The sequence below is a fragment of the Tasmannia lanceolata genome, unplaced genomic scaffold, assembly GCF_043159265.1.
Source record: "Tasmannia lanceolata isolate RefF3 unplaced genomic scaffold, GAP_Taslan_0.1 ptg000015l, whole genome shotgun sequence".
In the NCBI taxonomy this organism is placed as follows: domain Eukaryota; kingdom Viridiplantae; phylum Streptophyta; class Magnoliopsida; order Canellales; family Winteraceae; genus Tasmannia; species Tasmannia lanceolata.
The window spans coordinates 39,385,261-39,413,105 of record NW_027518692.1 but is presented as its reverse complement, the minus strand read 5'-3'; the positions used below and the strand labels follow the sequence as shown (position 1 = coordinate 39,413,105).

At 36.4% G+C, this 27,845-nt stretch overlaps 1 protein-coding gene across 5 annotated transcripts; it reads left to right on the top strand.

Annotated features, from left to right (window-relative positions):
* The first annotated feature begins 1,199 nt into the window (after window positions 1–1,199).
* On the top strand, window positions 1,200–26,929 carry PEL1 (Eukaryotic release factor 1 (eRF1) family protein). 5 transcript variants are annotated; one of them, XM_077355919.1, is made up of 17 exons: window positions 1,200–1,438; window positions 1,632–1,715; window positions 1,803–1,885; window positions 6,208–6,283; window positions 6,674–6,748; window positions 6,853–6,909; window positions 7,393–7,438; window positions 8,558–8,633; window positions 12,742–12,817; window positions 12,966–12,998; window positions 13,137–13,205; window positions 17,591–17,697; window positions 19,187–19,259; window positions 19,359–19,397; window positions 22,006–22,100; window positions 26,097–26,203; window positions 26,525–26,929. In XM_077355919.1, the coding sequence occupies exons 2-17, from the start codon at window positions 1,665–1,667 to the stop codon at window positions 26,596–26,598; spliced, it is 1,137 nt and encodes a 378-aa protein (XP_077212034.1). In that variant the 5' UTR covers window positions 1,200–1,438; window positions 1,632–1,664; the 3' UTR covers window positions 26,599–26,929. The 5 variants fall into 5 exon arrangements, with proteins under 5 accessions (XP_077212034.1, XP_077212033.1, XP_077212032.1 ...); XM_077355918.1 differs by having other exon boundaries at window positions 1,549–1,715; XM_077355917.1 differs by having other exon boundaries at window positions 1,527–1,715.
* The last annotated feature ends 916 nt before the right edge of the window (window positions 26,930–27,845 follow it).

Here is a 27,845-nt window from a genome sequence, read left to right as displayed (position 1 = left end):
ATGGGGGTGTTTTAGTTATTTTTCAGGGATAGTGGTATGCTAGTCATTTTTAGCTGATATGGGGCATTTTTTATTATTTTATACCACACTATTATTCTTGTCATTTTTAACAAATATGTGGCATTTTGATCATTTTTATGTTATAGAGGTATTTTAGTCATTTTCCACTAGTCAAGGGTATTTTTGGTCATTTTACCTGATATAAGGGATATTGTTGTTATTTTCCATGACTCAAGCTTATTATGGTAATTTTAACCCAATAGTGGTTTCTGGATCATTTTTATGCCATAAGAGTATTTTAGTCATTTTTCATGCTAGGGGTATCTTGGTAATTTTTCATGACTCAATGGTATTTTGGTCATTTTACATGATATTAGATATTTTGTTCATTTTTATATCATGTGATGATTTTATTTATTTTGCTTTTATATCATGTGATGATTTTATTTATTTTGCATGACTTAGTGGTATTTTAGTCATTTTTATGCGATATAGGGGTCTTTCAGTTATTTTCCATGACTAGGGGGTATTCTAGTCATTTTACAATATATGGGAGTATTTTGATAATTTTGGGGAGTGATAAATCGACTCCCCATTTCTCTTTCTCTCTCCTCTGGGTTAGAGAGAGAAAGAGGAGAGAGAGATAGACACATGGGGAGTCGATTTATCATTTTGGGGGGTCGATTTATCACCGCCCATAATTTTTTGTCATAAGTATTTTAGTTATTTTCCACAACTTAGGGGTATTTTGGTCATTTTCACCTGTAATTTTTCCATGAAGTAGCGGTATTCTGGTCATTTACCCAATGGCATATTTTTATCATTTTTTATATATGGGGGCATTTTAGTCATTTTTCATGTGCCACCACCTTGGGCAGGAAACAAAAAGCACCAAATATTCCCTTGTTTTTTTTTTCTTTTTTTTTTTCACATAGGAAGTATAGGACTAGGAGTCAAGTATAGTTTCACATTCCATTTTGCAAACGAACGAAACGTTGGAATCGCCTAAATAGGAATCGGATACCGATACCTGATTCGGGCAATCCAAACACGCACCCTGTAATGTTACGGATGAATGTCTGTTCAACATGGGACCCAACTATGCATGTGGTCTGAAAATGTTCTACAAGATCAACGGTCTCGATTAAACAAAAATAACTCCTCGCTCTACCTATCAAATATCAATGGAAAGGGAACTCTTTTCCAAACTTCCACGACTTTGTTCTATTGTTCCAAAAAGGAAATCTAAGGCCGTTCGGAAATCAGTTCTGAAAACAAACTCGCTTTATATATAACCCTTTTGATAAAGCCACTCTCTGTCTCTCTGAAGATTGTTTCTTTAATCAAGTAGGGTTCTTTCAAGCTCGTGATCGAGACAATTTAAAGCTAGGGTTTGGTGAATTGTCAACACAGCAATTTATCAGAAACTTCAATTTTGGTAAGTGTTGATCCAGAGAAAGCAGAATTTCGATATTATTTCATCAGTTTCTTTTTTTTTTTTTTTTGGCTTTGACTTGTATGTGTAGTGTGTGTGTTTGAATTTCTTAGGGTTTAGAAATTTGGGTGGAAACCCTAACGGGGTTGAGGGAAGGGAAAGGAATTTTAGAACTATTTGTCTTTCTCACGTTTAGAGACATTCAGGCTTTGCTCTCTATCACACCACTATGAAGCTCGTGCGTAAGGACGTCGTCCCTCGTGGACCCGGCAGCATCAAGGTACTATTTTTCTCCACAGCACAACACCTCCAATTCATACAATTTTCCTTCTCTTATATTCAAAATCTTTGATTATGTAATTCGCAGGTGATTCCGGAGGAATCTGATGATCTCTGGCATGCTTACAATCTTATCTCTAAGGGAGACACTGTTCTTGCCGTTACCGTCAGGTCGAATTTTTGTTACCATCATTAGAAATTCACATATGCTTTTGCTTAAGTATTGCTTTTAGTAGTTTAGATGATGGAGTTCTAATGGTTTTGATGCAAACTCATGTGAAAGCCATGGTTTCTTCCTTTTAATCAGTAGAAAAGTAGCCATGTTCGATTCCACGTCTAATAATAAACTCGCAATATGTAACTTTTCTGGTGTAGCTCACCATGATTAGGTGATTAAGATTGGGCATAGCCTAGATGATAGAGTGCGAATGGTTGTGATGTAAACTCATGTGAGAACCACAGCTTCTTCCTTTTAATCAGTAGAAAAGGAGACATGTGCGATGCCACGTCCAATAATAAACTCGCAATGTGTAAACCATGATTAGGCGATTAAGATTGAGCTTGGATTGGGATTTCTCATCTGATGGGGTGTGTGGAGTACAAAAAGTTATGTGGGAACCACCGTTTCTTGATTTTAACCAGTAGAGGTAGCCTAATAATAAACCATGATTAGGCGATTAAGATTGAGCTTGGATTGGGATTTCTCATCTGATGGGGTGTGTGGAGTACAAAAAGTTATGTGGGAACCACCGTTTCTTGATTTTAACCAGTAGAGGTAGCCTAATAATAAACTTTCTATGTATAGCTGTTCTGGTATAGCTCATCATAATTAGGCAATTAAGATTGGGCAGGGGATTGGGATTTTCTCATCGGATGGGGCGAGTGAAAAAAGCAGGTTGAATGCGAGAAGAGGCAGATGGCTTAGCCTTTGTCTTATTCGGATGATACTAAATTGGTTTCTGCTTGCTGTGTTCAAATTGAAAACATGCTTGGGCGGATGCATTGAGAGATATATGGCAGGAATCACAGGATTAATCTGATGCGGTTCTTCTTAAGTCATAGGGGATGATTATGTGGGTGTGCTGTTTCTTTGTGCCCATGAAGTGGGTTTTGTTTAACACATTTTTTTGAATGATGCTCTTAACACATTTTTGAAATGAATTGTCTGAACAAGGAGATGTGAAAATATGCATCCTCTTTGAAATGAATTGTCTGAACAAAGGAACCCTTTCCCGTTTATATTGGATTTTGAGTTTGACTTTATTCAGAGAGTTATTGGTTATCTATTAGTCATTTATCTACCAGTTTGCTTCTTTACATGAAAAACTTGTTTTTCATTTGGAGTAACGATGATGAGATAAAACAAGTATCTAGCATCTTTCTTATTTACATCGTGGATTTAGGTTCTGGAGTGTTGCTGGAGTATTCTCATATGTAAGTACACTATTGAACATGTGGTCCATGCTCTTATGGTGCTAGCGTTGTTACAAAATTTAGATCTAAAGTAGTACGGCTGATGCCGCTTAATGCAAATAAATTACTAGAAATCCCAAAAGTAAAAAATTTGCTAGGAAATTAAATAACTACATAAAATTTAATAGAACTCCAAAATCAATTCTAGTCAGAGATTAAATGGCAATATATTTGATTAAAACATGATCCAAGTAGGGTAAAAACCCAAAACCCAAAGTGACATTTTTAAGTATTCATTCACCTCTTGAAAAGTACATAAAAATTTAAAATATAGTCAAATCATAGAATTCTTATATGTGTGTGTGAGTGCGTGCGTGCATGATCTAAGGGCTGAAATGGTTAGGATTGAATTATGGATATATATACTTTTGGGCCTATATATGTGAAATTCTGATGCGCTTTGCAAGAGGTTTACGATTAATTACGAGTTTTCACTTTTGGGCTTCATGTTTGTGGAGAATCCAAGGGAACACGGAATCCACAGTAAAGATGTTCCCGTTGGATCACCAATTGTAATTTGTCCACCATCTTTCCTAATATTCTGTTTGATCTATTTCTTTATCCCATGCATCGTATGCTTTTAAGTTGTAACAATAAGGACTCGTGAGCTTGAGCTTTTGTAGGGATCTGCCATATCCTAAATAAAGCCATCTCTGATGCGCAGCTCGACTATCTGCATGGGATCATGTCTTCTTAAGCCTATTCTAGATGTACAATGCAATTTCGTTCTGTGCATTCAATGTACTCTAACATAGATTCTGATTTCAGTTCAATTTTCTTATTTCAACTTTTGTTCAACTATCCACTTTAGTCTTCCTTTCTTTCCACCCTGTCTTTCGAGAAGCTCCAGGTCCAGGATTTTTCCCACCACTGCTCATTCTCCAAGGTTACCCGTTGATCTACCTCCACCCTAATGGCTCTCTCAATGATTCTCTGATCCACCGCTAACCAAACAGGGCGGTGCTCTGACCGATTGAACTAAAATCCCGGGGAAATGAGGTGCACTACTAAGATGGGATCGTCTTCTTGACAAACATGAATAGATAGAGTCTATATATTTTTTTAATCTTTTTAATACGATAAGAAAATGATAAGAAAAAAATGTTTTTTTTGTAGCTGCTGCACAGCTCATATGAGTTTTTCCAATACTTCCATGCTAGGATTAGTTACTAGTTCCAATTTGATAAGTCGGTGGGACAGCAAGCCAAGATCCGATTGACAAATCGACGAATCCATTCCACGTAACCATGGTTTTAAATTTCGGCCGAAACATTACGGTTTCAGTGGAAAACGAAATGAAATTCACAGTGAGTTGGAAAAGTACAACTTCGCCGAAATGTTTCGGAAATTTCGGCCGAAACATTTCGTTTCGGTAAAATTTCGGTGAAACGTTTCGGAAATTTCCGTGAAATTTTTACAAGATTTCGTCCAAAATTTCATACCGAAAGCGAAACGTTTCGGTTTCGGTGATGACCGAAACCGAGATTTAAAACCTTGCACGTATCCTGGCAAAGGAAAAAGGCAAAAAACATTCGACGAAATTTAATCAAACAGAAGTCTTACCTGCTAACAAGGAACCGACAAAGTTCGCTGCTTAAGGCACAGCCAGGAGAGGGGCACCACCCGACCATTTTTTGATAGGGGCCAAAAATAAAAATAAAAATCACCAATGGTTTGGATTAGACGGCCCCATATCTCTTTCTGCAGATTCGTAACAGTATGAGACCTAGGTCTCTAAGTAAGTGTAGGCCAATAAAGAATCATGAATAGGGGTGAGTTGGAACATATTATCTATTTATATCTTTATATCTAAAAAGCTACCAATGTTTTGCAATGATCAGATGACATTAAACAAGCTTGGAGCACATATGTTCACTATGCTGGTCTGGTAGTAAATTGTAGCCTCATAAGACAAAATTAAGGGGAGGGACCTTTATATTAGATATCTCTATTAATTGGATTAATTGTATGATGTGAAAGGACTATTGGGGTGCATATGGTTTTATAAGGAGCTACCTTGCACCTAGGGGCACCCTCGAGATTTGGGACAACTCCATGTGTTGCTAAATCCAAGTAGACCCCACCCCTATTCTTATCCTCTTAAGCTTCTCTATACGGGTTGTTAAATCCCAAGTAGACCCCACCCCTAGCCATAACATCTTAAGCTTCTCTATACATAAGAGAGGGACCTATAGCTCTCATGATTTACATCTATGTCTAAAAGTGGAGAAAACCATAGGAGAGAAGAGTATGAGATGAGAAGCTCAAGGCTTCCCAAGCAAAGTTGGAAGCATAGTTTTAAAAATCCCCTCCGTCATTGTGGACTCCCCGAGTTGACTCCCTTTTCCCTTGCCCCCGTTCCGGTTTTTCCCTACAAAGTTAATAAAAACTGTTTTGACCCACCCGAGTTATGACCGCGTCAACTGAGTACTCAGCCGTGTCGACCGAACTCGACCACGTTGTGCTTAGTCATCTAGGATTTTCCTCGACCGCCTTTTTACCCGCATCCGCATTTTGAAACACTGGTTGGAAGCTTCGAGGCTGCTCATCATCCCATATGAATTGCAAGCCATGAACCCTCCCCAAGCCGAATCCAAGAAGCTCCAACAAGAATGAAGAAAAGGAGATGGAGAGCCTAAGATCCTCTCTTACCCACATTTTTTCAAGCATTCCATGGTGTGATAAATCCCACGAATTCCATGAGATAAAGAGGAAGAAAAAGAAGATGATGAAGAATAAAGTTTCTTCAATCTTCTCTATAAAGAAAGGTTACTGCTTTGATGTTTTTGGTTTTATGTTCCTTTCATCCATTAGAATTCCATAAAAGATCTATGATATAGTACATTTTTATCTATGATATATAGTACATTGAATTGTTAATGTGTATATGTGTGTGGTGTTTGCAATGATAATTTGATACAATACTTTTTGTCTTTTTTATATGCTTCCATTTGTTATATCTTCATGTCCATCACATTCCATAGTGGAATAATATCTCATTAGTTTCTTCTTTCACACAGGAAAGTTCTAAGAGAGATGGCTTCTGGAGGAAGGGATGCTGAACGTGTCAAGCTAAAGCTGGAAATTAAAGTTGAGGTAAGATGAAGCTCAAGCCTTAATTAAGAAGTGCATTAACCTAGTTTCTATGGAACTGAGAGTGAGTCTGTTTATGTTAGAGTAGTTATTTTAATATCATGCCACTCACAATTAAAAAAGACAATAAAAGTGAATATGTAATTTGATTTCATAATTAGAAGCATATGCTAAAGGATAAAAAGATTTTCTTATTTCCCTTTCTTACACTTTTATGTTTCAAGAAACTTATTTTGTTTCACCTTTTGACCTTATTTGTAAATGTGGGAAATTATTAAGTCCCAATTATGCATCTATTGGTTGGGCCTTGGTCTTCCTTTATTATTTTTATAACTGACATGTATGTTCAAAATTCTGCTTTAAATAAATTATTATTTATCAGTTTTTGTTTAGGTTGTAGATTACGACAAAGAAGGGTCAGTCTTACGTATACGTGGCAAGAATATCCTTGAGAATGAACATGTAAAGGTATGTTTCTTATCAAAATAAATTCAGTCAGACCATAAAAAAAAATCAGTTTTTGATGAAGAATCTTATGAATGATATTTCCATGAACCTTTGTGTGAATGCAGATTGGGCAATTTCACACCCTAGAAATTGAGCTACAACGACCTTTTGTTTTGAGGAAAGTATGTTTAAGCGGCTGCTCTGAAATGTTTTGCTATGTTACTTAAGGATCACTTGTAGTTATAAATGCTTCTTCAATTTTTTTTTTCTTTTTTCAATTTTAACTAGGCATTTGATTTTTTATGTTCTCAATTTACTTTAAGTTGGGGATATGGTGATCCACACTAGGAAAAATTTTGGTTAATTTCTAGGATGTTTTCCAATAGCGAGTTAAGTGATGGATCCAAGTATGCATTATTTGGAGGGTGGGGGGTAACTTCTCATGATGTGATCTCTCAGAAAATTGCCAGCTCATGTTACCAATAGAAGCTTGTATCTGCAAGTTTGATTATTACTTACTGTTTGGAGCACACTATAACTCTACTCAATGCCTGTTGGACTTTAAAGTGGTTCTTTTCATGTAGATTTCATATGTGTCTTCTCTTCATTATTAGCTTTTTGTAAGTGAATAACCTTGAGGTATATTTTTTGTCAAACAATTGTAGGTTGTTTGGGACTCATGGGCGTTGGACATGCTCAAACAAGCTTGTGGTATGCTGCCTCTTATATATAGTAACACCATTTTAAATTTAATATTTAAAGCCCTTACTATCAAAATATCTAGATTACATGTTTTATTTTTAAAATTTAATTTGTCCCAATGCGGGTGGGAAGTAGGGTTTCAGTCAGCTGGGATTTGCCTACTCGTCTTTGCAAAGAGCACATCATTGTATAAGCACGTTGAAGTTACAATTCTTAATTTAGAGCATACCGTTTGACTGAAATACGCTCCAATGTCATAAATGAGAATTTCTATTCAACCTTTAGATAGACTCTTAGGAAAACAATTATTACTTATGATTATTCTTATTTTTTTAAAAATGTTTCACTTTGTTTTTGTTAAAAGCTTATCTGTTTCTGTTTTCCTCTTATGGACGGGTTGAGCAAACTACTATCTATATTACATCTTAATTTAAAGCATACCATTTGACTGAACCATGCTCCAATGACTTAAATGAGATTGTCTATTCAAACTTTAGTTAGACTCTTAGAAAACAATAATTACTTAAGAATGGAAGAGGGGAAAGGAGTGGGAAAAGAGTACTAATTTTTGAAGGGAAAGAGTACTAATTTTTTTAAAAGATGTTTCACTTCTTTTTTTAAAGTTTTAAAAACTTATCCGTTTCTGTTTTTCCATTGTGGAGGGCTTGAGCAAACTACTATCTATATTATATATCGATTGATAATATATTATGTATAAATTGTAATTTTAATTGCCATATCTAACACTTGAAGTCAATTTAATAGTAATAAAGGACACTACAGCTCAATTTGCCTCGCCCATAGGTTGATTCCATACCTGCTCGACAATTTTCCTGCGATTTGAAAGTCAGGTCTAGACCCCACCATGTTTCATTACTTAAATTCAGCCTAAACAGACTGGACTGCATAGGCCATTGATCCAGGAGACACTTGGGCTATGAGCCCTCTGGCAGCCTCGGGATTTGTTCATCTCATAGCTATTTTCTGGTTCATTAGCATTCAATGAGTATCTCCTTCTACTTCCTACTTCCTTGCAAGTTGCAAGTGATAACCGAACACTAATGCGACTCTATCTCTATTGAATTGTCTAATCTTATATCTGTCTAATCTTCTGTCTTCAAATTTCAGAGCCTGCTGCAAGTGCTGATCTGGCAGTCGTTTTGATGCAAGAAGGACTTGCACACATATTTCTCATTGGCAGAAGGTATATGACACAAGCTGTTATGAGATACTTTTTTTTTTGGATGACATAGGGTATCCCCACACCATTTTAGGGCAGGACTAATCCCTATAGCTGTTATGAGAATTCTAGATACGACATTTGCAGAGTGATAGTCATGACTAACTATGCAAGCCTGGTTGTTTTTTTATCTCATTGTTTTTTTTCTTAATGTCAAATTTAGCACTTCTCCATCCTATGATTTCTCTGCCATGTTTAGGTGTATCTAAGTAGTTTGAATTTCTTTTGAAACAATGATTAGATGTTTTTGGGACTAGCCTAGTCAGTGCCATTTGCTTAGGTTCCTTGGGTCAACAGCCTGGATTTAGCCAGCTATGTGATGAGGTCAATGGCAGCTATGAGGCTGCGGGCGATTGCCTAGCCGACTATAACTTGACTCGGCTGAAAATGGCCGACCATTCATTTATAATTTTATGTACTTTTCAGTGTGGAATTTTATTTTTCTCTAAATAATCACACTAATTACTCATTACAAATTACAATTGCAAACAAAAGCTACCATGGGGCAACGGTGCTTCTATTTCACTTGTTAGAAGGTGTATAAGTGCCTGAGGGCACTTTTGTCCATGTACTCTTCTCTTTTATATAAATACATAAGTGAGGGGGAGAACACTCTAACTCACTCTTTTCTCTCCATCTCTTTTTTCCTTTCTCATCCTCTTCTCCTCTTCAACATGGTATCGGAGCCCTAGGGTTGCGGCACCCTAGGGACATTCATTGAAACCCCCTTCCTTCTTCCTTTTTTTTTTTCTCTCTCTTTCTCCTTCCTTCCCTTCTTCTCTTTCCTCCCTCTTCTCCTTTCTTCCCCCCTCTTCCCCTGCTCCCACCGGCACCCCACGCACCTCTCGGCACCCACGCACCTCCCCGACTCTTCCGGCGAGTCCCCACCCTCCCGCGGCATCCCCCAACCTCACGCCCCTTTACGGCAACAACCCCCTTCCTCCTGACGCTTCCAGCGAGTCCCCCCCCCCCCCCTTCGGGCAGTCCCTCACACCCCCGCACCCTCGCCCATCTTCTTCTCCAACCCGGGTTTGACCCATTCTCCCTTAACTTCCCATCTTATCCCCCCTTTCTCTCTCCAGCTCTTCTTTGTAAGCCGTTTCATATATCACTTGTGAATGGTCAACTGATGGGGACCATCCTAGGGCCATATTATATTTTTTTAAGTATCTTCTAGGTGTTTTTCTTAATAGTAGCAAAATTTCATTGATGCAAAGGAAGCATCTTTTAGGTGTTTTTTAAGTCTTTTTAAGTCATATGGGGTAATAGTGCATTTTCCTATCAAAATCACTTAACTTCTTTGAGTTATGAGTGTTTTAAACTGGCCCCAGACATGTATTACGAAAATTTTAAGTGGTGAGTCTTTGAGTCATTAGAGGGTATTTTAGTCCATAAGTAGTAGGGTTTTTGTTTAGGGTTTCAAAGCTTTTAGTTCTCTTTCTTTTCTTATATTTGTGTGTGTGTATGTGTGTGTGTGGCCTCAAGAGACTTTTATTGAATGTTATGCAATGGAATGAATAAAGATTTGAAGTTCTCTCTCTCCTCGTGTGGACGTAATGCCATTTGTAGTTTGATGTTTCATATTTGGTCAGTTTTCTATCCCTAAACTAAGCTTTCTCTCTTTCTTTATCTTCTCCTTCACTTTTCTCCTACACTTTCGTCACCCTTCTCGGCTGGGCTTTAAACCGCTCTCATATTTATCTCTATCCTTCTACATCTCTTTTCTTGATCTTGATCTCTTTTCTTCTTCTTGATGTCTCTTCTTGACCTTGATCACTTTTCTTGATCTTGATCTCTTCTGTTGATCTTGATTTCCTTTTCTTGATCTTGATTCTCTATTTCCCTTCTCTCTTTTTTCTTGGTTGTCATCGATTCACATCAATTTCGTACTAGAGCCTAGATTCGAATAACTACGTGGGATAGCATAAATATGATGGGAATGTCCCGAACCATGGATCATAATTAATATGCTATGCGGGGATTATGGGCATACTGAGATTTTATGGAGTCAATGAAATGGAATGTCTCGAATGGGTAGATGCATTGGAGACATATATATGGCAGCATAACTCGAGTGATTAGCAAATGATTTCCATTACTGGGACAACTTTGGTCGTGCGTACCTTAAAGTGGTGTTAACACTGAAGCAGAAACGACACATAATGGGAAAATTACTTATCATTTGTTGGTGCGACATGAGGGATCTATTTTTAGAAAAGTTTGCTCCGAATACTTTCCAAGAATGTAAAATACTGCGAGCTAGAATGATTCGAAAGGGAAAAGCCAAGGCACGAGCAGTGAAGCAATCTGCATGTCTGAGGATACAGAAAACTTGACGAATGTTATGGGCTAAGCAAGTTTACCGGAGACAACTCACTTTAGCCATCTAGATCCATGCTTGTGTGCGATGATTGATAGCGCGGGAAGGGCTTGACATCAAGCAACAAACTAGAGCTACACTCATCATCAGCATCAATTCTGACAGTACGTTATTCGTTCATGTTACTTAAGAATATAGAAAACGGTCATAATCATTCAGCGTTGGTTCTCTCAGAAGATAGCCTGCGAATATTACATTTGGATCAAGGGGGCAACAACTGCTATCCAACATGCCAGGAAGAGGAAGGTTGTTCGACATAATCAACATGAGCTTCATATCACTCCAACAAAGTCATTGATCTTAGTATTTGGATCCTTGCAGGATTTTTACTACTTAATCGGGACCCACGAGCGAGCGTCCACAGATCTAAGGAAACGGAAGAACCATGGCATTTTCAGCCTAAGTTGTTGCGGTACCAAGATTCCATTGAAGGCGGACCTTGTGATCACATCACTTAAAATCAACAACACATTTGACCAAAGTTTTTTGTGCATTAGAAATACTTAATCCATTGGAAGGGCCAACCGTTTGCAGATTGTGCGAAGATCAGAGCTGACAAACTTTCACCTTTCATGCCATTCATTATATTTGACGGGATTGGATCTTTTCAAGCGGGGAGTATGATGGGGACCATCCTAGGGCCATATTCTAATTTGTAAGTATCTTTTAAGTGTTTTTTTTAATAGTAGCAAATTTCATTGAAGCAAAGGAAGTATCTTTTAGCTGTTTTCTAAGTCTTTTTAAGTCGCAGGGCGGGGTGGGGGTAATAGTGTCCTTTCCTATCAAATCACTTAAGTTTTTTTTTTTTTAAAAAAAAATTGGCCCTACACATGTATTATGAAAATTTTAAGTGGAGAGAGAGAGAGAGAGAGAGAGAGAGAGAGAGAGAGAGAGAGAGTCTTTGAGGGTATTTTAGTCCATAAGTATTAGGGTTTTGTTTAGGGTTTTAAAGCTTTCTAGTTCTCTTTCTTTTCTTATATATGTATGCTGTAGACACTTTTATTGAATGCTATGCGATGGAATGAATAAAGATTTGAAGTTCTCCATCTCTTCTTGTGTGTATGTAATGCCATTTGAAGTGTGATGCTTCGTATTATGTCAGTTTTCTGTCCCTAAACTCACCGTTCTCTCTTTCTTTTATCTTCTTTTTATCACTTTTCTCACCCTTCCTGGTTGGGTTTATAAACCACTCTCCTTTCTATCTCTATCTTTCTCCTTTTCTTGATCTTGATCTCTTTTCTTGATCTTGAACTCTTCTCTTGGTGTTGATTCCCTTTTCTTGATCTTGATTCTCTATTTCCTTCTCTCTCTTTTTCTTGTCTGTCATAGATTTACATCAACTATTTAAATTTCATAAAGTGCACTAGTAACTCAGTTTAACTAGCGACACCATTGCCCTATAAACTACTGACCATTTGCCAATGGATCATGCTTTCCGAAAACCAACTTGTAACAAATTATTGTTAAATTGGACCATTTCTGTCTTTAATAAGAATTGCTAGCAAGATCTTTTGCGTATGAAACAGTTCGATGCCTGATATTTTTCGAACTTTGTAAAATCCGGTTCTTTTTGGGAAACTCTCCATTCTATTTTGGAAATGTGAAAGTTTGGGTCATACTAGTTATTATGTTACACTATAGTGTTTGTACAAATATTTCTCAATGACATGATTGGAACTAATTTTTGGACAGTGTAACAACTACTCGTGCTCGGATAGAAGCTTCAATTCCGCGTAAGCACGGACCTGCTATTGCTGGTTATGAGACGGTATACTACTCAGTTCTTTCTAAGTGAAGCCTTTTAGTCCCAATGCTATTTAAAGCTGTACTTTTGTTAAGAATTTGTAATTTGGACCATTAAAAAAAAAGAATTTGTAATTTGGATATATGCTGAAATAATCTCATTTCTTTCACAGGCTTTGAATAAGTTTTTTGAGAACGTTTTGCAGGTAAGTTTAAGCTGAATTGTATAATGATACCATCATATTCTACTCCTTCAAACTAGGCCCTTCCTCCTCAGTTTGCCCATGGTCTCACATGTCTTTTCCTCGTTGCCTGACTACTTATTCTTGTGTGTGTCTCCTAAGGCTTTTCTGAAGCACGTTGACTTCAAGATTGTTCGTTGCGTTGTTATTGCGAGTCCAGGATTCACAAAGGTTCTTAATAGCTCTCTACCTCATTGTAATGATTTTTATAGTTGCTTTTAGCTGCCTAACATTTCTATACTTCTCAGGGATAAGAGCTGGTGAATTGGAAAATTTATTAGGAATAAAAAAAGTTTGATTTTATTATGCAACACACACACACACACACACACACACACACACACACACACACACATATATATATATATATATATATATATATATATGGATCACACCTTTTGTTGCACTTTCAGTTACTATGTCAATAATCCATATAGTGTCCTCAAATTAAAGACATAAAATTGTTCAGATGGGGTGGATTTTGCTTGTTAGCCCATTCATACAAGGCTTGGAAATAAAAATGATTTGGATCGTTGAGCAAGTGACCCCCACTAACTTTGCCTACTCGAAAAATATGTGCATCCATCATATGAGAACCCTCATCATAGAAATGAGTGGGCTAGTAGTGGCCAAAGATTTAAATTTCGGTTTCGGTTTTGGTTTTGGACATAGTTGAAATACCGAAATTTCCGCCAAAATTCGGTAAAAAAAAAATCGAATTTCATTAATGTACCGAAATTTGGGAAAAAACTTACAAATTCACATTTTCTTGAAATTTCAGCCGAAATTTGGGACTCTGTAGGCCGAAATTAACTAAAATTTAAAAATTTCGGCCGAAATTATAAGATTTTCACCAAAATTTCCACGGAAACCGAAATTGCCACCGAAATTTCGTTTTCGTTTAAGGCCGAAAACCGAAAACGAAACCAAAATCGAAATTTCAAACCATGGTCCCAACCGAAATCGAAATCCGAAATTTCGGTATTTCGGCCGAAATTTAAAATCATGGTATTGGCTGACCATCCTTGGATCCTAATTTTTTTTCTTGAGTGTTTTTATCATTATGAGCATGGAGTGTCTTTATCAATTCTGAGAATATTATCAAAGTGGGTGCCAATATCATCTCAGAGTGTCCTTATCAATTCTGAGGATATTATTGAAGAGAGAGTCAGTATCACTTTCAATTGGGATCCACTAGACACTTAACATAAGGTGACATCATGCCACTTAAGTCACAAGAGGGCCTACTTAAAAATTTTGTGGGGCTTGAATTGTTGGTTTCCTTGCTCCAAAGGGAATCCTATTATTAATAGGTTTGTTAGTCCAAGTTTTGGTAGGAGTTTGATTAGAAGAAGGATTATTAGTTTGCTTGTATTAGGATATTAAAAAGTCCATGTATTTTTTTGAATGGTTATATTAAAAAGTCCATGTAATACTAGATTAGGTTTTTTGTTTTAGTAAGTTGAACAAGTGATGTGTGCCATGTTACTATTGGTAGGTATTAGGAGAGCCTTTATCTACATTGGAATGTGTGATTAGATATATAATTTTGACTTCCAATATGATGAGCCCTGAGAGAATTTTGACTTCCAATATGATGAGGAGCCCTATAGATATAGAATTTTGACTTCCAATATGATGAGTACTGATAGAATTTTGACTTCCAATATGATGAGTCGTCCTACTAAGATACCCTCTTAGATTTTCGTAGGGTAGTTAATAAATTGTAGTGGCCATTGGCCTTTTGAACTACTAGTTGATATTGAGATTTTCTTTAAAGGGTAGTCAATAAATTGTAATGGCCATTGGCCTTTTGAACTAATAGTTGATATTGATTTTCTCCAAAATTTGGTGTACTACCTTTGCTTCGGAGACCATGGTTAGCCTCTGATTTACCTGCAAGTATTTTGTTTCTTCTCTTTCCCTCTATGTTTTATTTTTCTTTTTAAAATCCAAACCTGCAACCATCAACCATATTCTTGAGCTCTCTATCTTCTACGCACCCCATCACCAGTCCATCGATCAACACATGACCCCTCCATCTTCACCTTTTCTCGCCCACCAATGACCCTATTACTCCTCTAACTATGAACTTCTTATAACCTTACTTATCACCCAACCATTCACTTGAACTTTTGCCCCCCACTTTAACCCGAATCTGAACTAACAAGCAGATCTTGAACATGTCTCATTGCCACTCCTTTTCCCCTTTCCTTGCCTTGTGATCAACCCAAGCCTACCCTCTAACCTGCTAAACTCAACCCTACACCCACCGAAGTGTTACCCTAGCCTAGAACCTTAAACCTAATCCCCACAGTCCTATTTTCCTTGAACTTTAATTATATTTCCCATCAAGAACCAAGCCTATACCTTTTGAATATTAAAGGAATTTACCCACCTTTAAACCCATATACCTATATTGCGAGAGATTCAAATGCTTTGAAATATCTATTACAGGTGTTTTTTACAAGTTTTTTTTATCAACAGTTCATTGCTCCTGTTACATCCAGTTATATTTGAGGCCTTGAACGTCCTTTGAAACCCTTAATATTACTAAAAAGAAAACAAATAAAACCTAAAATGCAGTTCGTATAGTGTTTACACGATGCCTTTTTCTAATATATTGTTTTGAAGAAATAAAATACTCCTCCACTTCCAAGTCTCCCATTCATGTAGGGTTAGAATTAGAATCTTCGAAAGTAGAAAAACGCACTTTGGAAGTAGAAGAGACACAAAAAGATTGCAAATAAATCAAATATAATGACAATATAGATAAGTAAAAGGATTTGAGAAAGATAGAAGTGTGGATGGAATGAAGAAAATGGGGGATTGGATGCGTTTTTATAGGAATTTTTTTATTTAGGGAGGCAAAGAGATGCAAAATACGCTGCAAATGACTGTCAAATGGTAAAAAAACAAACAAATAAAGGAAACAATAAAAAATAAAAAGAGCTTTTATTAGTACTTTGTAAATTTCAGAAAAATGCATTTTATGGCGAAATTGGGCGAGTGCCATGTTTCGTCTTGTTTAGTTCGAAACAAGTGAACCGGAACTAAACTGCCTCTGGACTGGGAAGTTTTGTTCCAGCCACTTGTAAATGTTTCGTCCATTTCGGGCAAAGCGAAACGAAATTGACAAGTGTGGATATGATGGTGATGATAGCAAAGATCGTTAGGGGAATGGTTGGGGAAAAGGATATAAAGAAGAATTTGGCAATTGTTAGAGAAATAAGGAAACAGATGAAAGGGAGAGGGGATTGAGGGAGTGAGGGAAATAATAAAGGGATAGAGAAGATAATGGTAGTGATGCAGATTGTAGGCCCAATAAGAGGCATATTTGCCCATTTGGATTTATTTCCATGTTATTTAGGTTATAGGATTCTTATATCCATGTTTTTAGTTTCTAGGATTTTATTTTTCATGTTATTTAGAATTAGGGAGTTTATTTATTTTCCATGGAATTTTTATTTCAATTGCCTATATAAGGCCATCATGTATTATGGATTATTAGTTTTGGATGAATAAAGATTGATTGATATTTCTCCTTTCTAATTCTTTTCTTCTTCTGCTTCTAGTTCTCCTCTTCTTCTGCTTCTAGTTCTCCTCTCCTCTCATCCTCTTCTTCCCTGAGTTCTTCTTCTCTTCTACTTCTAATCTTCTCTTCGTCTTCTTCTTCCTTCTTCCTTCTTCCCCAATTTTCTTCCCCAGCCTACATCAAGTAGTGTACCTAAGAGGGCATGCCGGGGCCTTGTGGCTTGGTCTTCCAACGGGAGGAGCATCAAGAGGAGACAGAGAGAAAGCTAGTGAAAGTGAAGGGGTGGTGGCTCACATCCGTGGGCAAAGGGGAGAGAGAGGAAAGAGGAAAGAAAGATAAGAGAACAGAGGCGGCTCTCTCAATTGAGAGAGAGGATAAAAACAGGAGAAATCCTATTTGAACAGCCACACAGGCTCACTTTTCCACAGATTTTGTCTTATTCATTTAATTCATCTAAGGAGGTATGAAAAAAATCAGCCTTGAAATGCATTTCCGCAAAATTGCCTAGCAAATCCCTTGTTAAATTATGGTTTCTGTAAGGCTACTCTATTTATTGTCGATCATTTCTACAACTTCCTATTGATGAATTTGTGATTTTCCAGTCATTGTTCAAGAAACACAATGAATTTGTGACTGCTGCAAAAATGATCTCATGTAAAACTTCGCCGATTTGATTGTTGTTTCTGTACACTGTTATGTTTGTTGGCTTATTGTTCCCTTCTTTTTTTTTTTTGAATGATTGGCTCATTGCTCCCATTGATATTATTATAACTAATTGGGCCTACTTATGTTTCAACTTTGATGGTTTATGAGTTCTTTGTACTTTTGGGCCCCTGTGCATTGCGGATCATTTTGATCGAGGGATTATTCTTAATTTGTCTTAATTGAAAGTTCTTGCTTGTTTTTTGTCTTGTTATTTCGTTGAAAACTAATGCAGTAGATTTGATTTGGTGACTAAAATATAGAACATATAGGTTATGACATCGTTTCTCTTAAAATGGTATTGTTTATTGTGCTGCAGGATCAGTTTCATGGTTATCTGCTTTTGGAAGCAGAACGACGAGATTTGAGATCCATTATTGAAAACAAATCACGACTAATTCTTTCACATGCTACCTCTGGATACAAGTATGCTTTTGACATGCTTTTAACTATTTTCAATTATATTCTTGATACAATAAATTCATCAAATTTTCAGTGTTGCTAGATATTCATTGTGCTATTATTTTTACAGCCGCCCATGTAATGATTTTTAATAGTTACTTTAAGAGTATACTATAATTTCCTGCCATATTATACAGAAAACATGATACTTCCCACTTGGTGTTTCATTGCATGACTGGAAATCATGTGTGCACCAGATTATCAAATGTCTTAAGGTTTTAAATTTCGGATTTCGGTTTGGACCAAAACCGAAATTTTGGAAATATCTTGGGAAAATGTTTTTTTTTTTTTTTGAAAATTTTAAATAAATATGTAATTTATCCCCCCCCCCCCCCCCCACACACACACACACGGAATTTCGGTTTCGGCAAACCAAAATTTAAAACCTTGGTCTTAAGAACCACTGTTCTTCTTCATCATGAATGTTTTAAAATCGCTACCATCAATTAGCATTTTCTGATTTCGATCTGACAAGGAATCCTGATTGTTGATGATCTAATGTTGTGCCTTCCTCATTTCGTGGAAGAGCAGAAAAGGGGAGAATACATGCTGAGGACAAATACCCATTTTGAAATTGCAGCTATCCGTTGTTTGCCTGTTAAAAATATCGAAGGAATATAAGTAGAAGAACATGAATGGATTGAAACCTAGTGATGTTAATATGGGGCATTGCGTTCGGTCCCTCTAACGAGGAACCTCACTCCACTTCTCATATTACCTATTTAAAGGGTAAACAAAACAACATATGAAAAATTACTAGACTACGCTTTACATTTACACAAACATGACTCTCAAGCTAATATGTTATGTTGAAGCATATATATCTTGTTAGTTGTCTATGGCTGATGACTGCAGGATTAGATCCACCTTCCCAGAACCTTGGTATTTGGAAGGTGCTTTAAATGTTGTAGATGTCTTGCAGAGAATTCTACTCTTTGAATACGATTTTGTAGCAACCAGATCATGGGTGTTCTAAAAATCATCTTTCAAAATGTGAGATAAGGTTGGTAGTTTAGTGTTTTGAGCTTTCGATTTGTGGAAAACTTCATGGCTACCTTCCTATTTTAGAATCTTCTTTCATGTTTCAGGGTTTTATATATTCTCAGCTTGGTTGCTAGGATCACTCAAAAATTTTCTTTTTAGTTTTGAAGTTCTTATTTGTTGTAATCTTTCCCCAAAAGCTTAGGTTACTCACTTTCATGCAATCTTTAGAATTGAAAATTGATTATATCAGTCTCGCTGGTTTCTCTTGTTTATGGCACACCACTAATTTTGGTGCATAGGCATAGCTTGAAGGAGGTTCTGGATATATGCTAATGCATATGTTTGTTGATATACACATATGCTCATAAATATATTGTCACTTTTCATGTAATCTTTAAAATTGAAAATCGATTATAACAATCTCGCTGGTTTCTCTTGTTTATGGCACACCACTAATTTTGGTGCGAAGGCATAGCTTGAAGGAGGTTTTGGATGCCCCAAATGTCATGATATTGATAAAAGATACAAAGGCGGCACAAGAGGTATCAGAGTATGACAAATTTGGTTAGCTTTATATTATTTTGTCAGCTTTGGTGCTTTTGCTTTGTAAGGTTAATTTTCTCCAACTATTTATCTTTCAGGTCCGGGCACTCAAGGATTTCTTTGATATGCTTTCAAATGTCAGGTTCTAAACTTGAGATTGCTTCTTGAGTGTGTGCTTATTTATTATAATTTGAATAATTATGCCAAGTGGCAAACTTCATGTCTATAATGCTTTGGAATCTTCTTATTCAAAAAAAATAAAAATGCTTTGGAATCGAAATTGTTCAATCTTTGATGAATCCTTATTTTTACCGTCTCCAACAGTCCAGCTATTGTCATGTCTTGCTTTTATTGGAAGACGGACTCCTATGCAAATTTTGCATGTTGTCTATGTCAAAGACTCTTAGTTTCTATTTTTGATAGATTGAGGGTTTACTTAAAATGGACAATTAGAAGAGACCCAGATCTAAAATCAAGTATTATTCATGGACAATGTAAACCATATTTTAAAATGGCCTACTCTTGTCTGAACATGCTATGTTTGGCTAGCTTAAAGCCATAATCAAACCTATTCACATGTCGATAATCTACAAAATGAGATGCATGGTGAATCCTTTGTATTTACTTGAAAAAAACTTTTTTTTTTTTTTTTTGCTTTTTGCTATTATTTTAACTCTGTACAATCAAATTCAAATTTAGCAAGTAGTGTTAACTCATTCCTTGTTTTTTTTTCTAAAAGTGAATCTTGTAAAGGCAAAAGAGGCAGAAGCCGATACAAAGAAAGACAACAAAAATGAAAGCAAGAAAAAAGAAAGAAAAAGAGAAAAAGAGTAGATTATGAATCCGGCATCTTGCCAACATAACTGAATCATCACATAGGACTCCTAAACTAGCTAACTTATCTACTTTGTAGTTTCCTTTGCAGTGGATGTGGGAAAAAAGAAATCTCGGCGAAGGTAGAACAAAAGGACTCTCGTAAAATAACTATGGAAATCTCACATAGGATAGGACATGCTTCTCTTCTCAACCGCTTAATGATAATCCGAGTCTCCTTCCACCCAAACTCTTGAGCTTCCAAACTCCTAGTCCTAACGACAATTGAACCTGAGCCATACCGCTCTTACTGCAATGTCTATCGCTTGGTCATTTGCCACATGAACCGGTGTGAAGACAATTTTTTCCATTAGGGTCTGATATGGTCCACCTATACCCATCTAATCTGGGTGTAGCAGGAACCTGAAACTTTATGTTGTCAACGAAGCTGGGTTTGAGCCAATCGATATGAGGTGTTTTCCACACATCTTGGGGGCTACGATGTGGTATAAGAAGAGCAAACAATTCCCCAAACGGATATTAAAGATCATAAAAGGATTCCTTAAAATGAATAAGACAAAATCTGCTAAAAAGTTAGCCTCCATGGCTGTTTTCTCCTTCAAAAGTCAGCCGCAAAATGGCTTTCCGCAAAATTGCCTAGCAAATCCCTGATGTTTTAAATATCATTAAAAAAGGGAAAATTTGTATTTACCTATAAATCGATGATCTGTAAAATGTCACAGATTTATGGTTCTATTGCCAAATTCATGCATTATTATATTCTTGCATTATTTTAGAAAAAAAATAAAAAAGACTAACAAAAGTAAATATTGGTAAAATATTACTAATGCTCTGCCTCTGACAATCAATGTCATGGATGCATGGATCTTGTGCCAAACTGTGTCTTATTATGTTCTTAAATGTTACCAGAAGAAAATTAATGGAAAACCATTATAAATATTAAAAAATCATTAAAATATTACTAGTCTATCACTACTCTACCATTAATGACATCATATATATTGGACCTAGTGCTAAAACATGGACTTTTAATATTGTCATAGATCCTACTCAAATTGATATGTACATGCCTATCCATCCAAAAAACATATACCGTGAGAAAATTCCCCCACAAATGGTTGTTGGTGAAGATTCTCAATTATAACATCCCAATCCATGGTCTATGACTCTATGTAGCTCAATCATATATGCATATATATATTTTTGTTTTGGCTGAAAAATATCCTATAGTTTTGAAGATCAGTTGGTGGTAGAGGATTTTCCACCCCAAAATGTTATTCTTTTACATAAACGTGATTTTATGCATGATTAAATGACTGTTGGGTGTGTTTTGCTGGAAACATCAATTATTTGGCTTGTTTCGGCTTAACAATTATCCTCAGTGAATCTAAACTATTGTGGAGAAACCATTATTTTCTTGCACATTGCAGTTTCGTATCAAGGTTGAAGCAGAGCTATTGCTAGAGTTTGCTACAATGACAGTATAATTATATCTTTCTTCCATGCAAAAGTCAGTAGTTCACAACCTTACCTTACCTTGTGCACATGAATGTATGCATCTCCCATTAGTCTAATGTCGGAGATTCACAAGAGCATTTATTCCATATGGACATTTCTTTTAAAGGATAGAGAAAATATATGAAATCAGATATGGTTCTAGGATTTCTTTATAATCACTTCAAGTATTTGACACTGTTAAGGCATGGAGAATTGTGGCTCATCTTGTATAATAGTTTCTGGTTTGTGTGTTCAAATGGGCATTTGATTTCATTAATATGCTATCGTACAAGTTGTGTATTCTTAATAGGGTACTATATCGTAAATGGAATGATGTTTTTTTTTGTTTAGTAGTTAATTTAATTGCTTTGCTTTATGTGATACTTTAAGGTCTACAATGTTTTGTATTTACAGGATACAGCTCGTGCTTGCTATGGGCCTAAGCATGTTGAGGTTGCTCATGAGAGAATGGCTGTTCAAACTCTTTTAATTACGGATGATCTTTTCAGGTAAATATGACATAGTTATATTCAGTTAACATTCATCTTATCATTATGAGCTTTTTTTTTTGAAATATGCTCTTATCTGATATAATATGTTCTTATTTTACATAAGAACATTTTATTTAAGGGTAATTTGTCCTTTAATTGGGATTTTCAATCCAATGATTGAAAGTCGGGATGGTTTTTCCGGTTTTTCCAACTTTGCAAATAGTCCAAATTAATTAGGGAAGGTAAAATACAAAGGAAATAGGATAAAGTTGGTATGACAATGAGGGATACTCAAATGGAAGCCACTTGAGGAGGTAATTCAGCTCTATGCATTGAAGCCTATTGTTCAATATGATCTATTGTCCACATGTACCAGTTTTCCAAAACTATTCACTCAAAATACCATTTAATTCTGTGTTTGGTTAACGAATCATTGGCTCCCTTTCCTAACCTCGCAATGAACGAAATGAGACATTTGCTTGCTTCACCGACAACAGGCCCAGTAGGGTGCTTTCTTGGACTGGGTATGGGATAGGAGGCCTATAATTCATCCACTTTAATCAAGGCTTTATCAGGCCTCTTCACACATATATATATATATATATATATATATATATATATATATATATATATATATATATATATAGGCAGTGATAAATTGACCCCCTAATATCTTAAATCGACCCCCATGTCTCTCTCTCTCTCTCTCTGCCCTATATGGGGGTCGATTTATCACTGCCCATATATATATATATATATGTGTGTGTGTGTGTGTGTGTTGTATGATTGTTATATAATATATATTAGTAAATTTTTAACTTTATTAATACTTTCTATAGGATTCATTTCATAGAAAAGTGGCAAAGTTTACGGCCGGCTGCCAACCTGACGCCTACCCTTGTAATGAATACTTTCTATAGGATTCATTAGCCGACCCCAACTAGTTTGGGACAAAGGCTTAGTTAAGTTGAGTTGAGTTTAACTTTATTAATACTAATTTAATATTTTAACATAAAAATTTGGAAGCATTACACCCATTTGAGGATGTTGAGTGGTTGTCTCCTGTAAAACAAGTGTCCAAAATAAACATCATGGGTGTCACATTAAACAGGTGGACAAGGCGTGAATAGTGCCTTTGACAGCGCGGCGGTGCTATCTTACAACCCTCCGGATGTTCCATGTATACAACATCCTCTAGACGACCGTGCAAGGACATATTTCTGACATCCATTTGTAATAAAGGTCTAGTGCTTTTGATAGCGCGACAATGTTTCATCATAGTTTAGGCCTGGTCTATTCGATTATAGTGTTTTGCTACAAGAGGATCCTTGTGCCATCATTTTTTTTTTTTTTTGAATGATGGCAAAACTTATTGAAAATGAAAAGAAAGACCGAGATGGTCGATACCTGGGAGATTCTTGTGCCATTATTCTTTTATTTTAGTTTGTAAACCCCTTTACATTGAGCAATATTCCTGTGTGAGTTATGGGAACAATCTCCCATGTATCAATTTTGTACAAGGCACTCAGCTCATCTCAGAATGACTTCTATCCATCTGTCGATAAAGATAGCTTCAAGAGGTTAGGTGTGTGATTAGTCAGTCACCCATATGATGTAGTGGAGCAAACTTAGTATATGGTTGGAGTATTAGGACTTAGGAGAGAGAATAATAATGGTACCCATTATGCTCATCCCTATCCCTAACAAAGATGTGCATGTGACAGCCTTGGGAGATAACTTCTCTAAGTCAATGGTATGTGAACACAACATTTCCACCCTCATTAACAAACAATGAATGATCTAGCTGCTGACTAGGGAGCATATATGGGAGTCCAATGACCCAAAGTAATGGACTGAAGCTGATTTATGAAGTGAGTAGCACTGTTATAGGCTTCTATCTATAGGTGCTTTGGAGCAACATAGTGAGACATCATAGACAATCCAGCCTCGATGATGTGATGCTGCTTTTGCCCTCCAACACCATTCTAAGATGGTGTATGGGGGCAAGAGAACTGTTGCAAGATACCACAAGAGTTGCAGAATTCCCTAAAGACATTAGAGGTATATTAACCTCCACAATCACTTTGTAGATGCTTGATTCACGTGCCTTGATGTTCAATAACATATGTATAAAGCATAGTTTTAAAACTCCCCCTAGTCGACTCCCTTCACCTTGGCTGCGTTACGCCGCATCTGCATTCCGCATTTTCCCTTGCAGAGTCAATAAAAACTCTGACTCTCCCGAAATATGACCATGGTCAACCGACTACTCATCCGCGTCAACAAGTGCTTGACCGTGTCGTGCTGAGTCAACTAGGATTTTCTTCGGCCACATTACGTGCCGCATCTGCATTTTTAAACACCGGTACCCTTTTGAGCTTCCATCGAAGTTCAATTTGATCTGAACATTATCACTCCAATTTTTGAGGGTCTTGCCAACTCTATAACACGACACATCCTTACCAATCCTGCTCCAATGAGTAATATCGGATTTGATATCGAATGATATTCTTCCCCAACCTCTTTCTTTGTCCTTGAAAATGTGGTTAATCCGTTCTTTCCAGAAGTGCCAAATGAGTAATATCGGATTTGATATCGAATGAGGTTCTTCCCCAACCTCTTTCTTTGTCCTTGAAAATGTAGTTAATCCGTTCTTTCCAGAAGTGCCAAATCATAATGTACAACACTAAATGCTACATGGCTTGGCTCGCATCTCCAAAAGGACTGTGGCACCAATGCAATATAATTTCCTTTATGGACCTTTGAAGGTATCACGAGAGGCCGAAGCTATTGATGATTCACAACCAAAGTCGGTAGGAGAAGGGGCAATGAACTTGGTATGCAGATTGATTGGGCCACGAGAGGCCTAATCAATGTAATCTGCTTTAGGGACCTTTGAAGGACGAGAGGCTGAATCTATTGATGATCCACATCCAAACTCGATAGGTGAAGGGGCTGTGAAATTGGCAAAAGGTATGCAGATTGAAGAAACAGGCCGACTTTGGATGATCCACATCCACTTTGTAACTGTCTTAGTAAACTTGGTATGCTATTATACCTCGATGGCACCATATTTCTGTTTATTAGATTTTGGTTTACGTCCCTTACCTTCATTTTGCCTTTCAACCGAATGCCAAATTTCATTAAATGCTAGTTACTGGGTGATAAAAATGTTTGTTTCTTACACTATACACTTGCATTTTTTAGCCTTTTTGATAATATGAAAAAAGTTTTTCCCAATAAATGTTTTTAGTTCAGTTTGAATGCACTATTCATTTCCACACCAAAAGGGATAATGAGAGATCTATTTTTTGGTTTCAAGAAGCTCCCAAATTGATAGGGTCCCTTTTTGCAAGTTGCAACATCCCCTGACTCATCTACTGCCTTTATTTCTTTCTCCATGTGCTTTCGTTTTGCTTACCAAGCACTTCACGGAGGTTTCTCAGTCAATTCCCCATAGATTTCGATTTCCTTTTTCCGTGAGTTTAATTACTTATTTTGTTGTTTTCTTTCTTAATTCATTCACACCATTGTAGTTATGGTGAAAACCTGGCTATTTCTTTAAACGTCAAATCCTCACAAAATCAGTGTACTGTCCGTCTATCGTCGATCAATTCAAATATAGATGCAAAGAGAATGAGATCAATTTGATCATTCTCTAAAGTTTTTTTCCGCAGACTTGAGACAAGCCGTCAACTTTGAGTTTGATGTGCAGATTTTCCAGTTTTAAGTTTGGATCTTAAGAGCAGTCTCCTGGTTGAATTGGTGGCAACTCTGTCTCTTTCAATCATCTTATCCAATATGTCGCAGCACCAACAGTTCCTATTTCGGTGGCAACATATTAGTTTTTAATGCTTGGGTTGAAAAGTTTCTGTTTAGATTTCTTTTCTGTGGTTTAATTCATGTGGATGTATGGAACTGCAATCTTATGTTGCTGATATTATCCAATCATCATCAAGTCAGAATTAATGGTTAGAACACAAAAATGAGTTCTTTTGTTGTTCTTCTTTCCAGGAATGCCGATATAAAGACAAGGCAAAAATACGTTGATTTGGTTGAATCAGTGAAGGCTTCTGGGGGCAATGTACACATTTTTTCTACCATGCATGTGTCTGGAGAGCGTGAGAACACTTCTTTCTTCCCTTGTTTTTTTATCCTAGCATCTTTGATTATCATTCTATATAACAGCAGTCCCATGTAGGCCACCCACTCTTAATTTCTAAAGAATTGGAGACACGTTATTTTAGCGTTGGGATGGACTTTTCATGAGGCTCCGCTTCTTTAGTTCTTTTGATGTAAAATGGGTGTAAAATAAATTTTAATGTGTAAAAAAGTTTGTAAAATGTGTTTTACACCATTTTACTATGAAAAAACAGAGCATTGCTTCTTTTTTTTGGAATTTGCTCTTCTGATTCATTTTATCTTTTGGGTACACGGACCAGAACTGGCGCAATTGACAGGGATAGCAGCTATTCTGCGGTTTCCATTACCAGACTTGGAAGACATTGAGATGTAATGATCACAATTCTGTTGCGATGGGAAAGAGAGAGCGGCGTAATATTTTCCGTCTCAGCTTCGGTGTAATATTAATATTTTTCGCCTCACCTTCACCTTCACCGCCGACCATACATAGTGTATATTGATGTCTTAAATCTGCAGGTGGATAATAATAAGAAATATATATATTTATATATGTGTCCATTATTTTTATGAGGTGGTAGTCTTTCTTCTGGGCTTTTGCTTTCTTCTTGATTTAATACCATATATGTAATGAAGTTATCAAGGGAAAAGTACTTTGTATAGACGAGAAATCTTTCTATTTATTAAAACAATATTGTTCTTGTAAACTTCCTTTCATCAGCATTTTTTATTTCTATTTTTAAATTTTTATAATTTCCTTTGGTGGTCTCAGCACGCTTGTGAGGTATATCGAACTCCCATAGATACATAAAATGGGTAAAACAAAATTTACACCTATTTTTAAGTGAAAATTTATTTTATTTCCATTCTACCGACGATGATAAATCAGGCTAATCTCTTACTTTTTTCGCTTCTCTCCCATTTCGTATGTGGAGAAATCAAGCTGGAGCTTCATTAGTCTTTATGACTCACATTTCTTTTGATGTAAAAATGACTTGCGTAAAACAAATTTTACGCACATTTTGAGAGAGAGAGAGAGAGAGAGAGAGAGAGAGAGAGAGCATGATGTGATTTTCAACCGTCACACATGTTTGGTCGCACAAAAGTCATGATAGTACAGGGGTTTTGCTTTGCATTTAGGTGCCACTTGTTTGGTTGCCAATGTAGCATTAAAATCCCTAAAGGCTACCTGATAAGTTACACAGGTAATTATTATATGTCTGGTGGCGTGGTAGAATTTGGATTGGAGAATGATGCTCTCTCTCTCTCTCCTCTTTCTATATTGGTAAATGATACCCCTCTCACTATTCTGCAAGGTTGGCAACCAAAAACTACTTATCACTGTTCAATGAGGTAAATTGTAGGTAAATCAAATGTTTGTCTCCTCCTTATTGACTACTTATACCACTAATCGACTAAAACTATGTAAATTCTTTTTAGATAAACAGAAAAAAAGTATCATTAAAAGTTCTTTTAGGAGAAAAGGGGTGGTTTCACATCTTTTTGTGAATGGCCGAGATCAATCTTACTAAATGTTTTTTTAACAGAAAAATTACTGAAATAGCACATATTTAAGCAAATATCCAAAAGCTGATCCTCCATCTACCTTCATTATCATCTCAC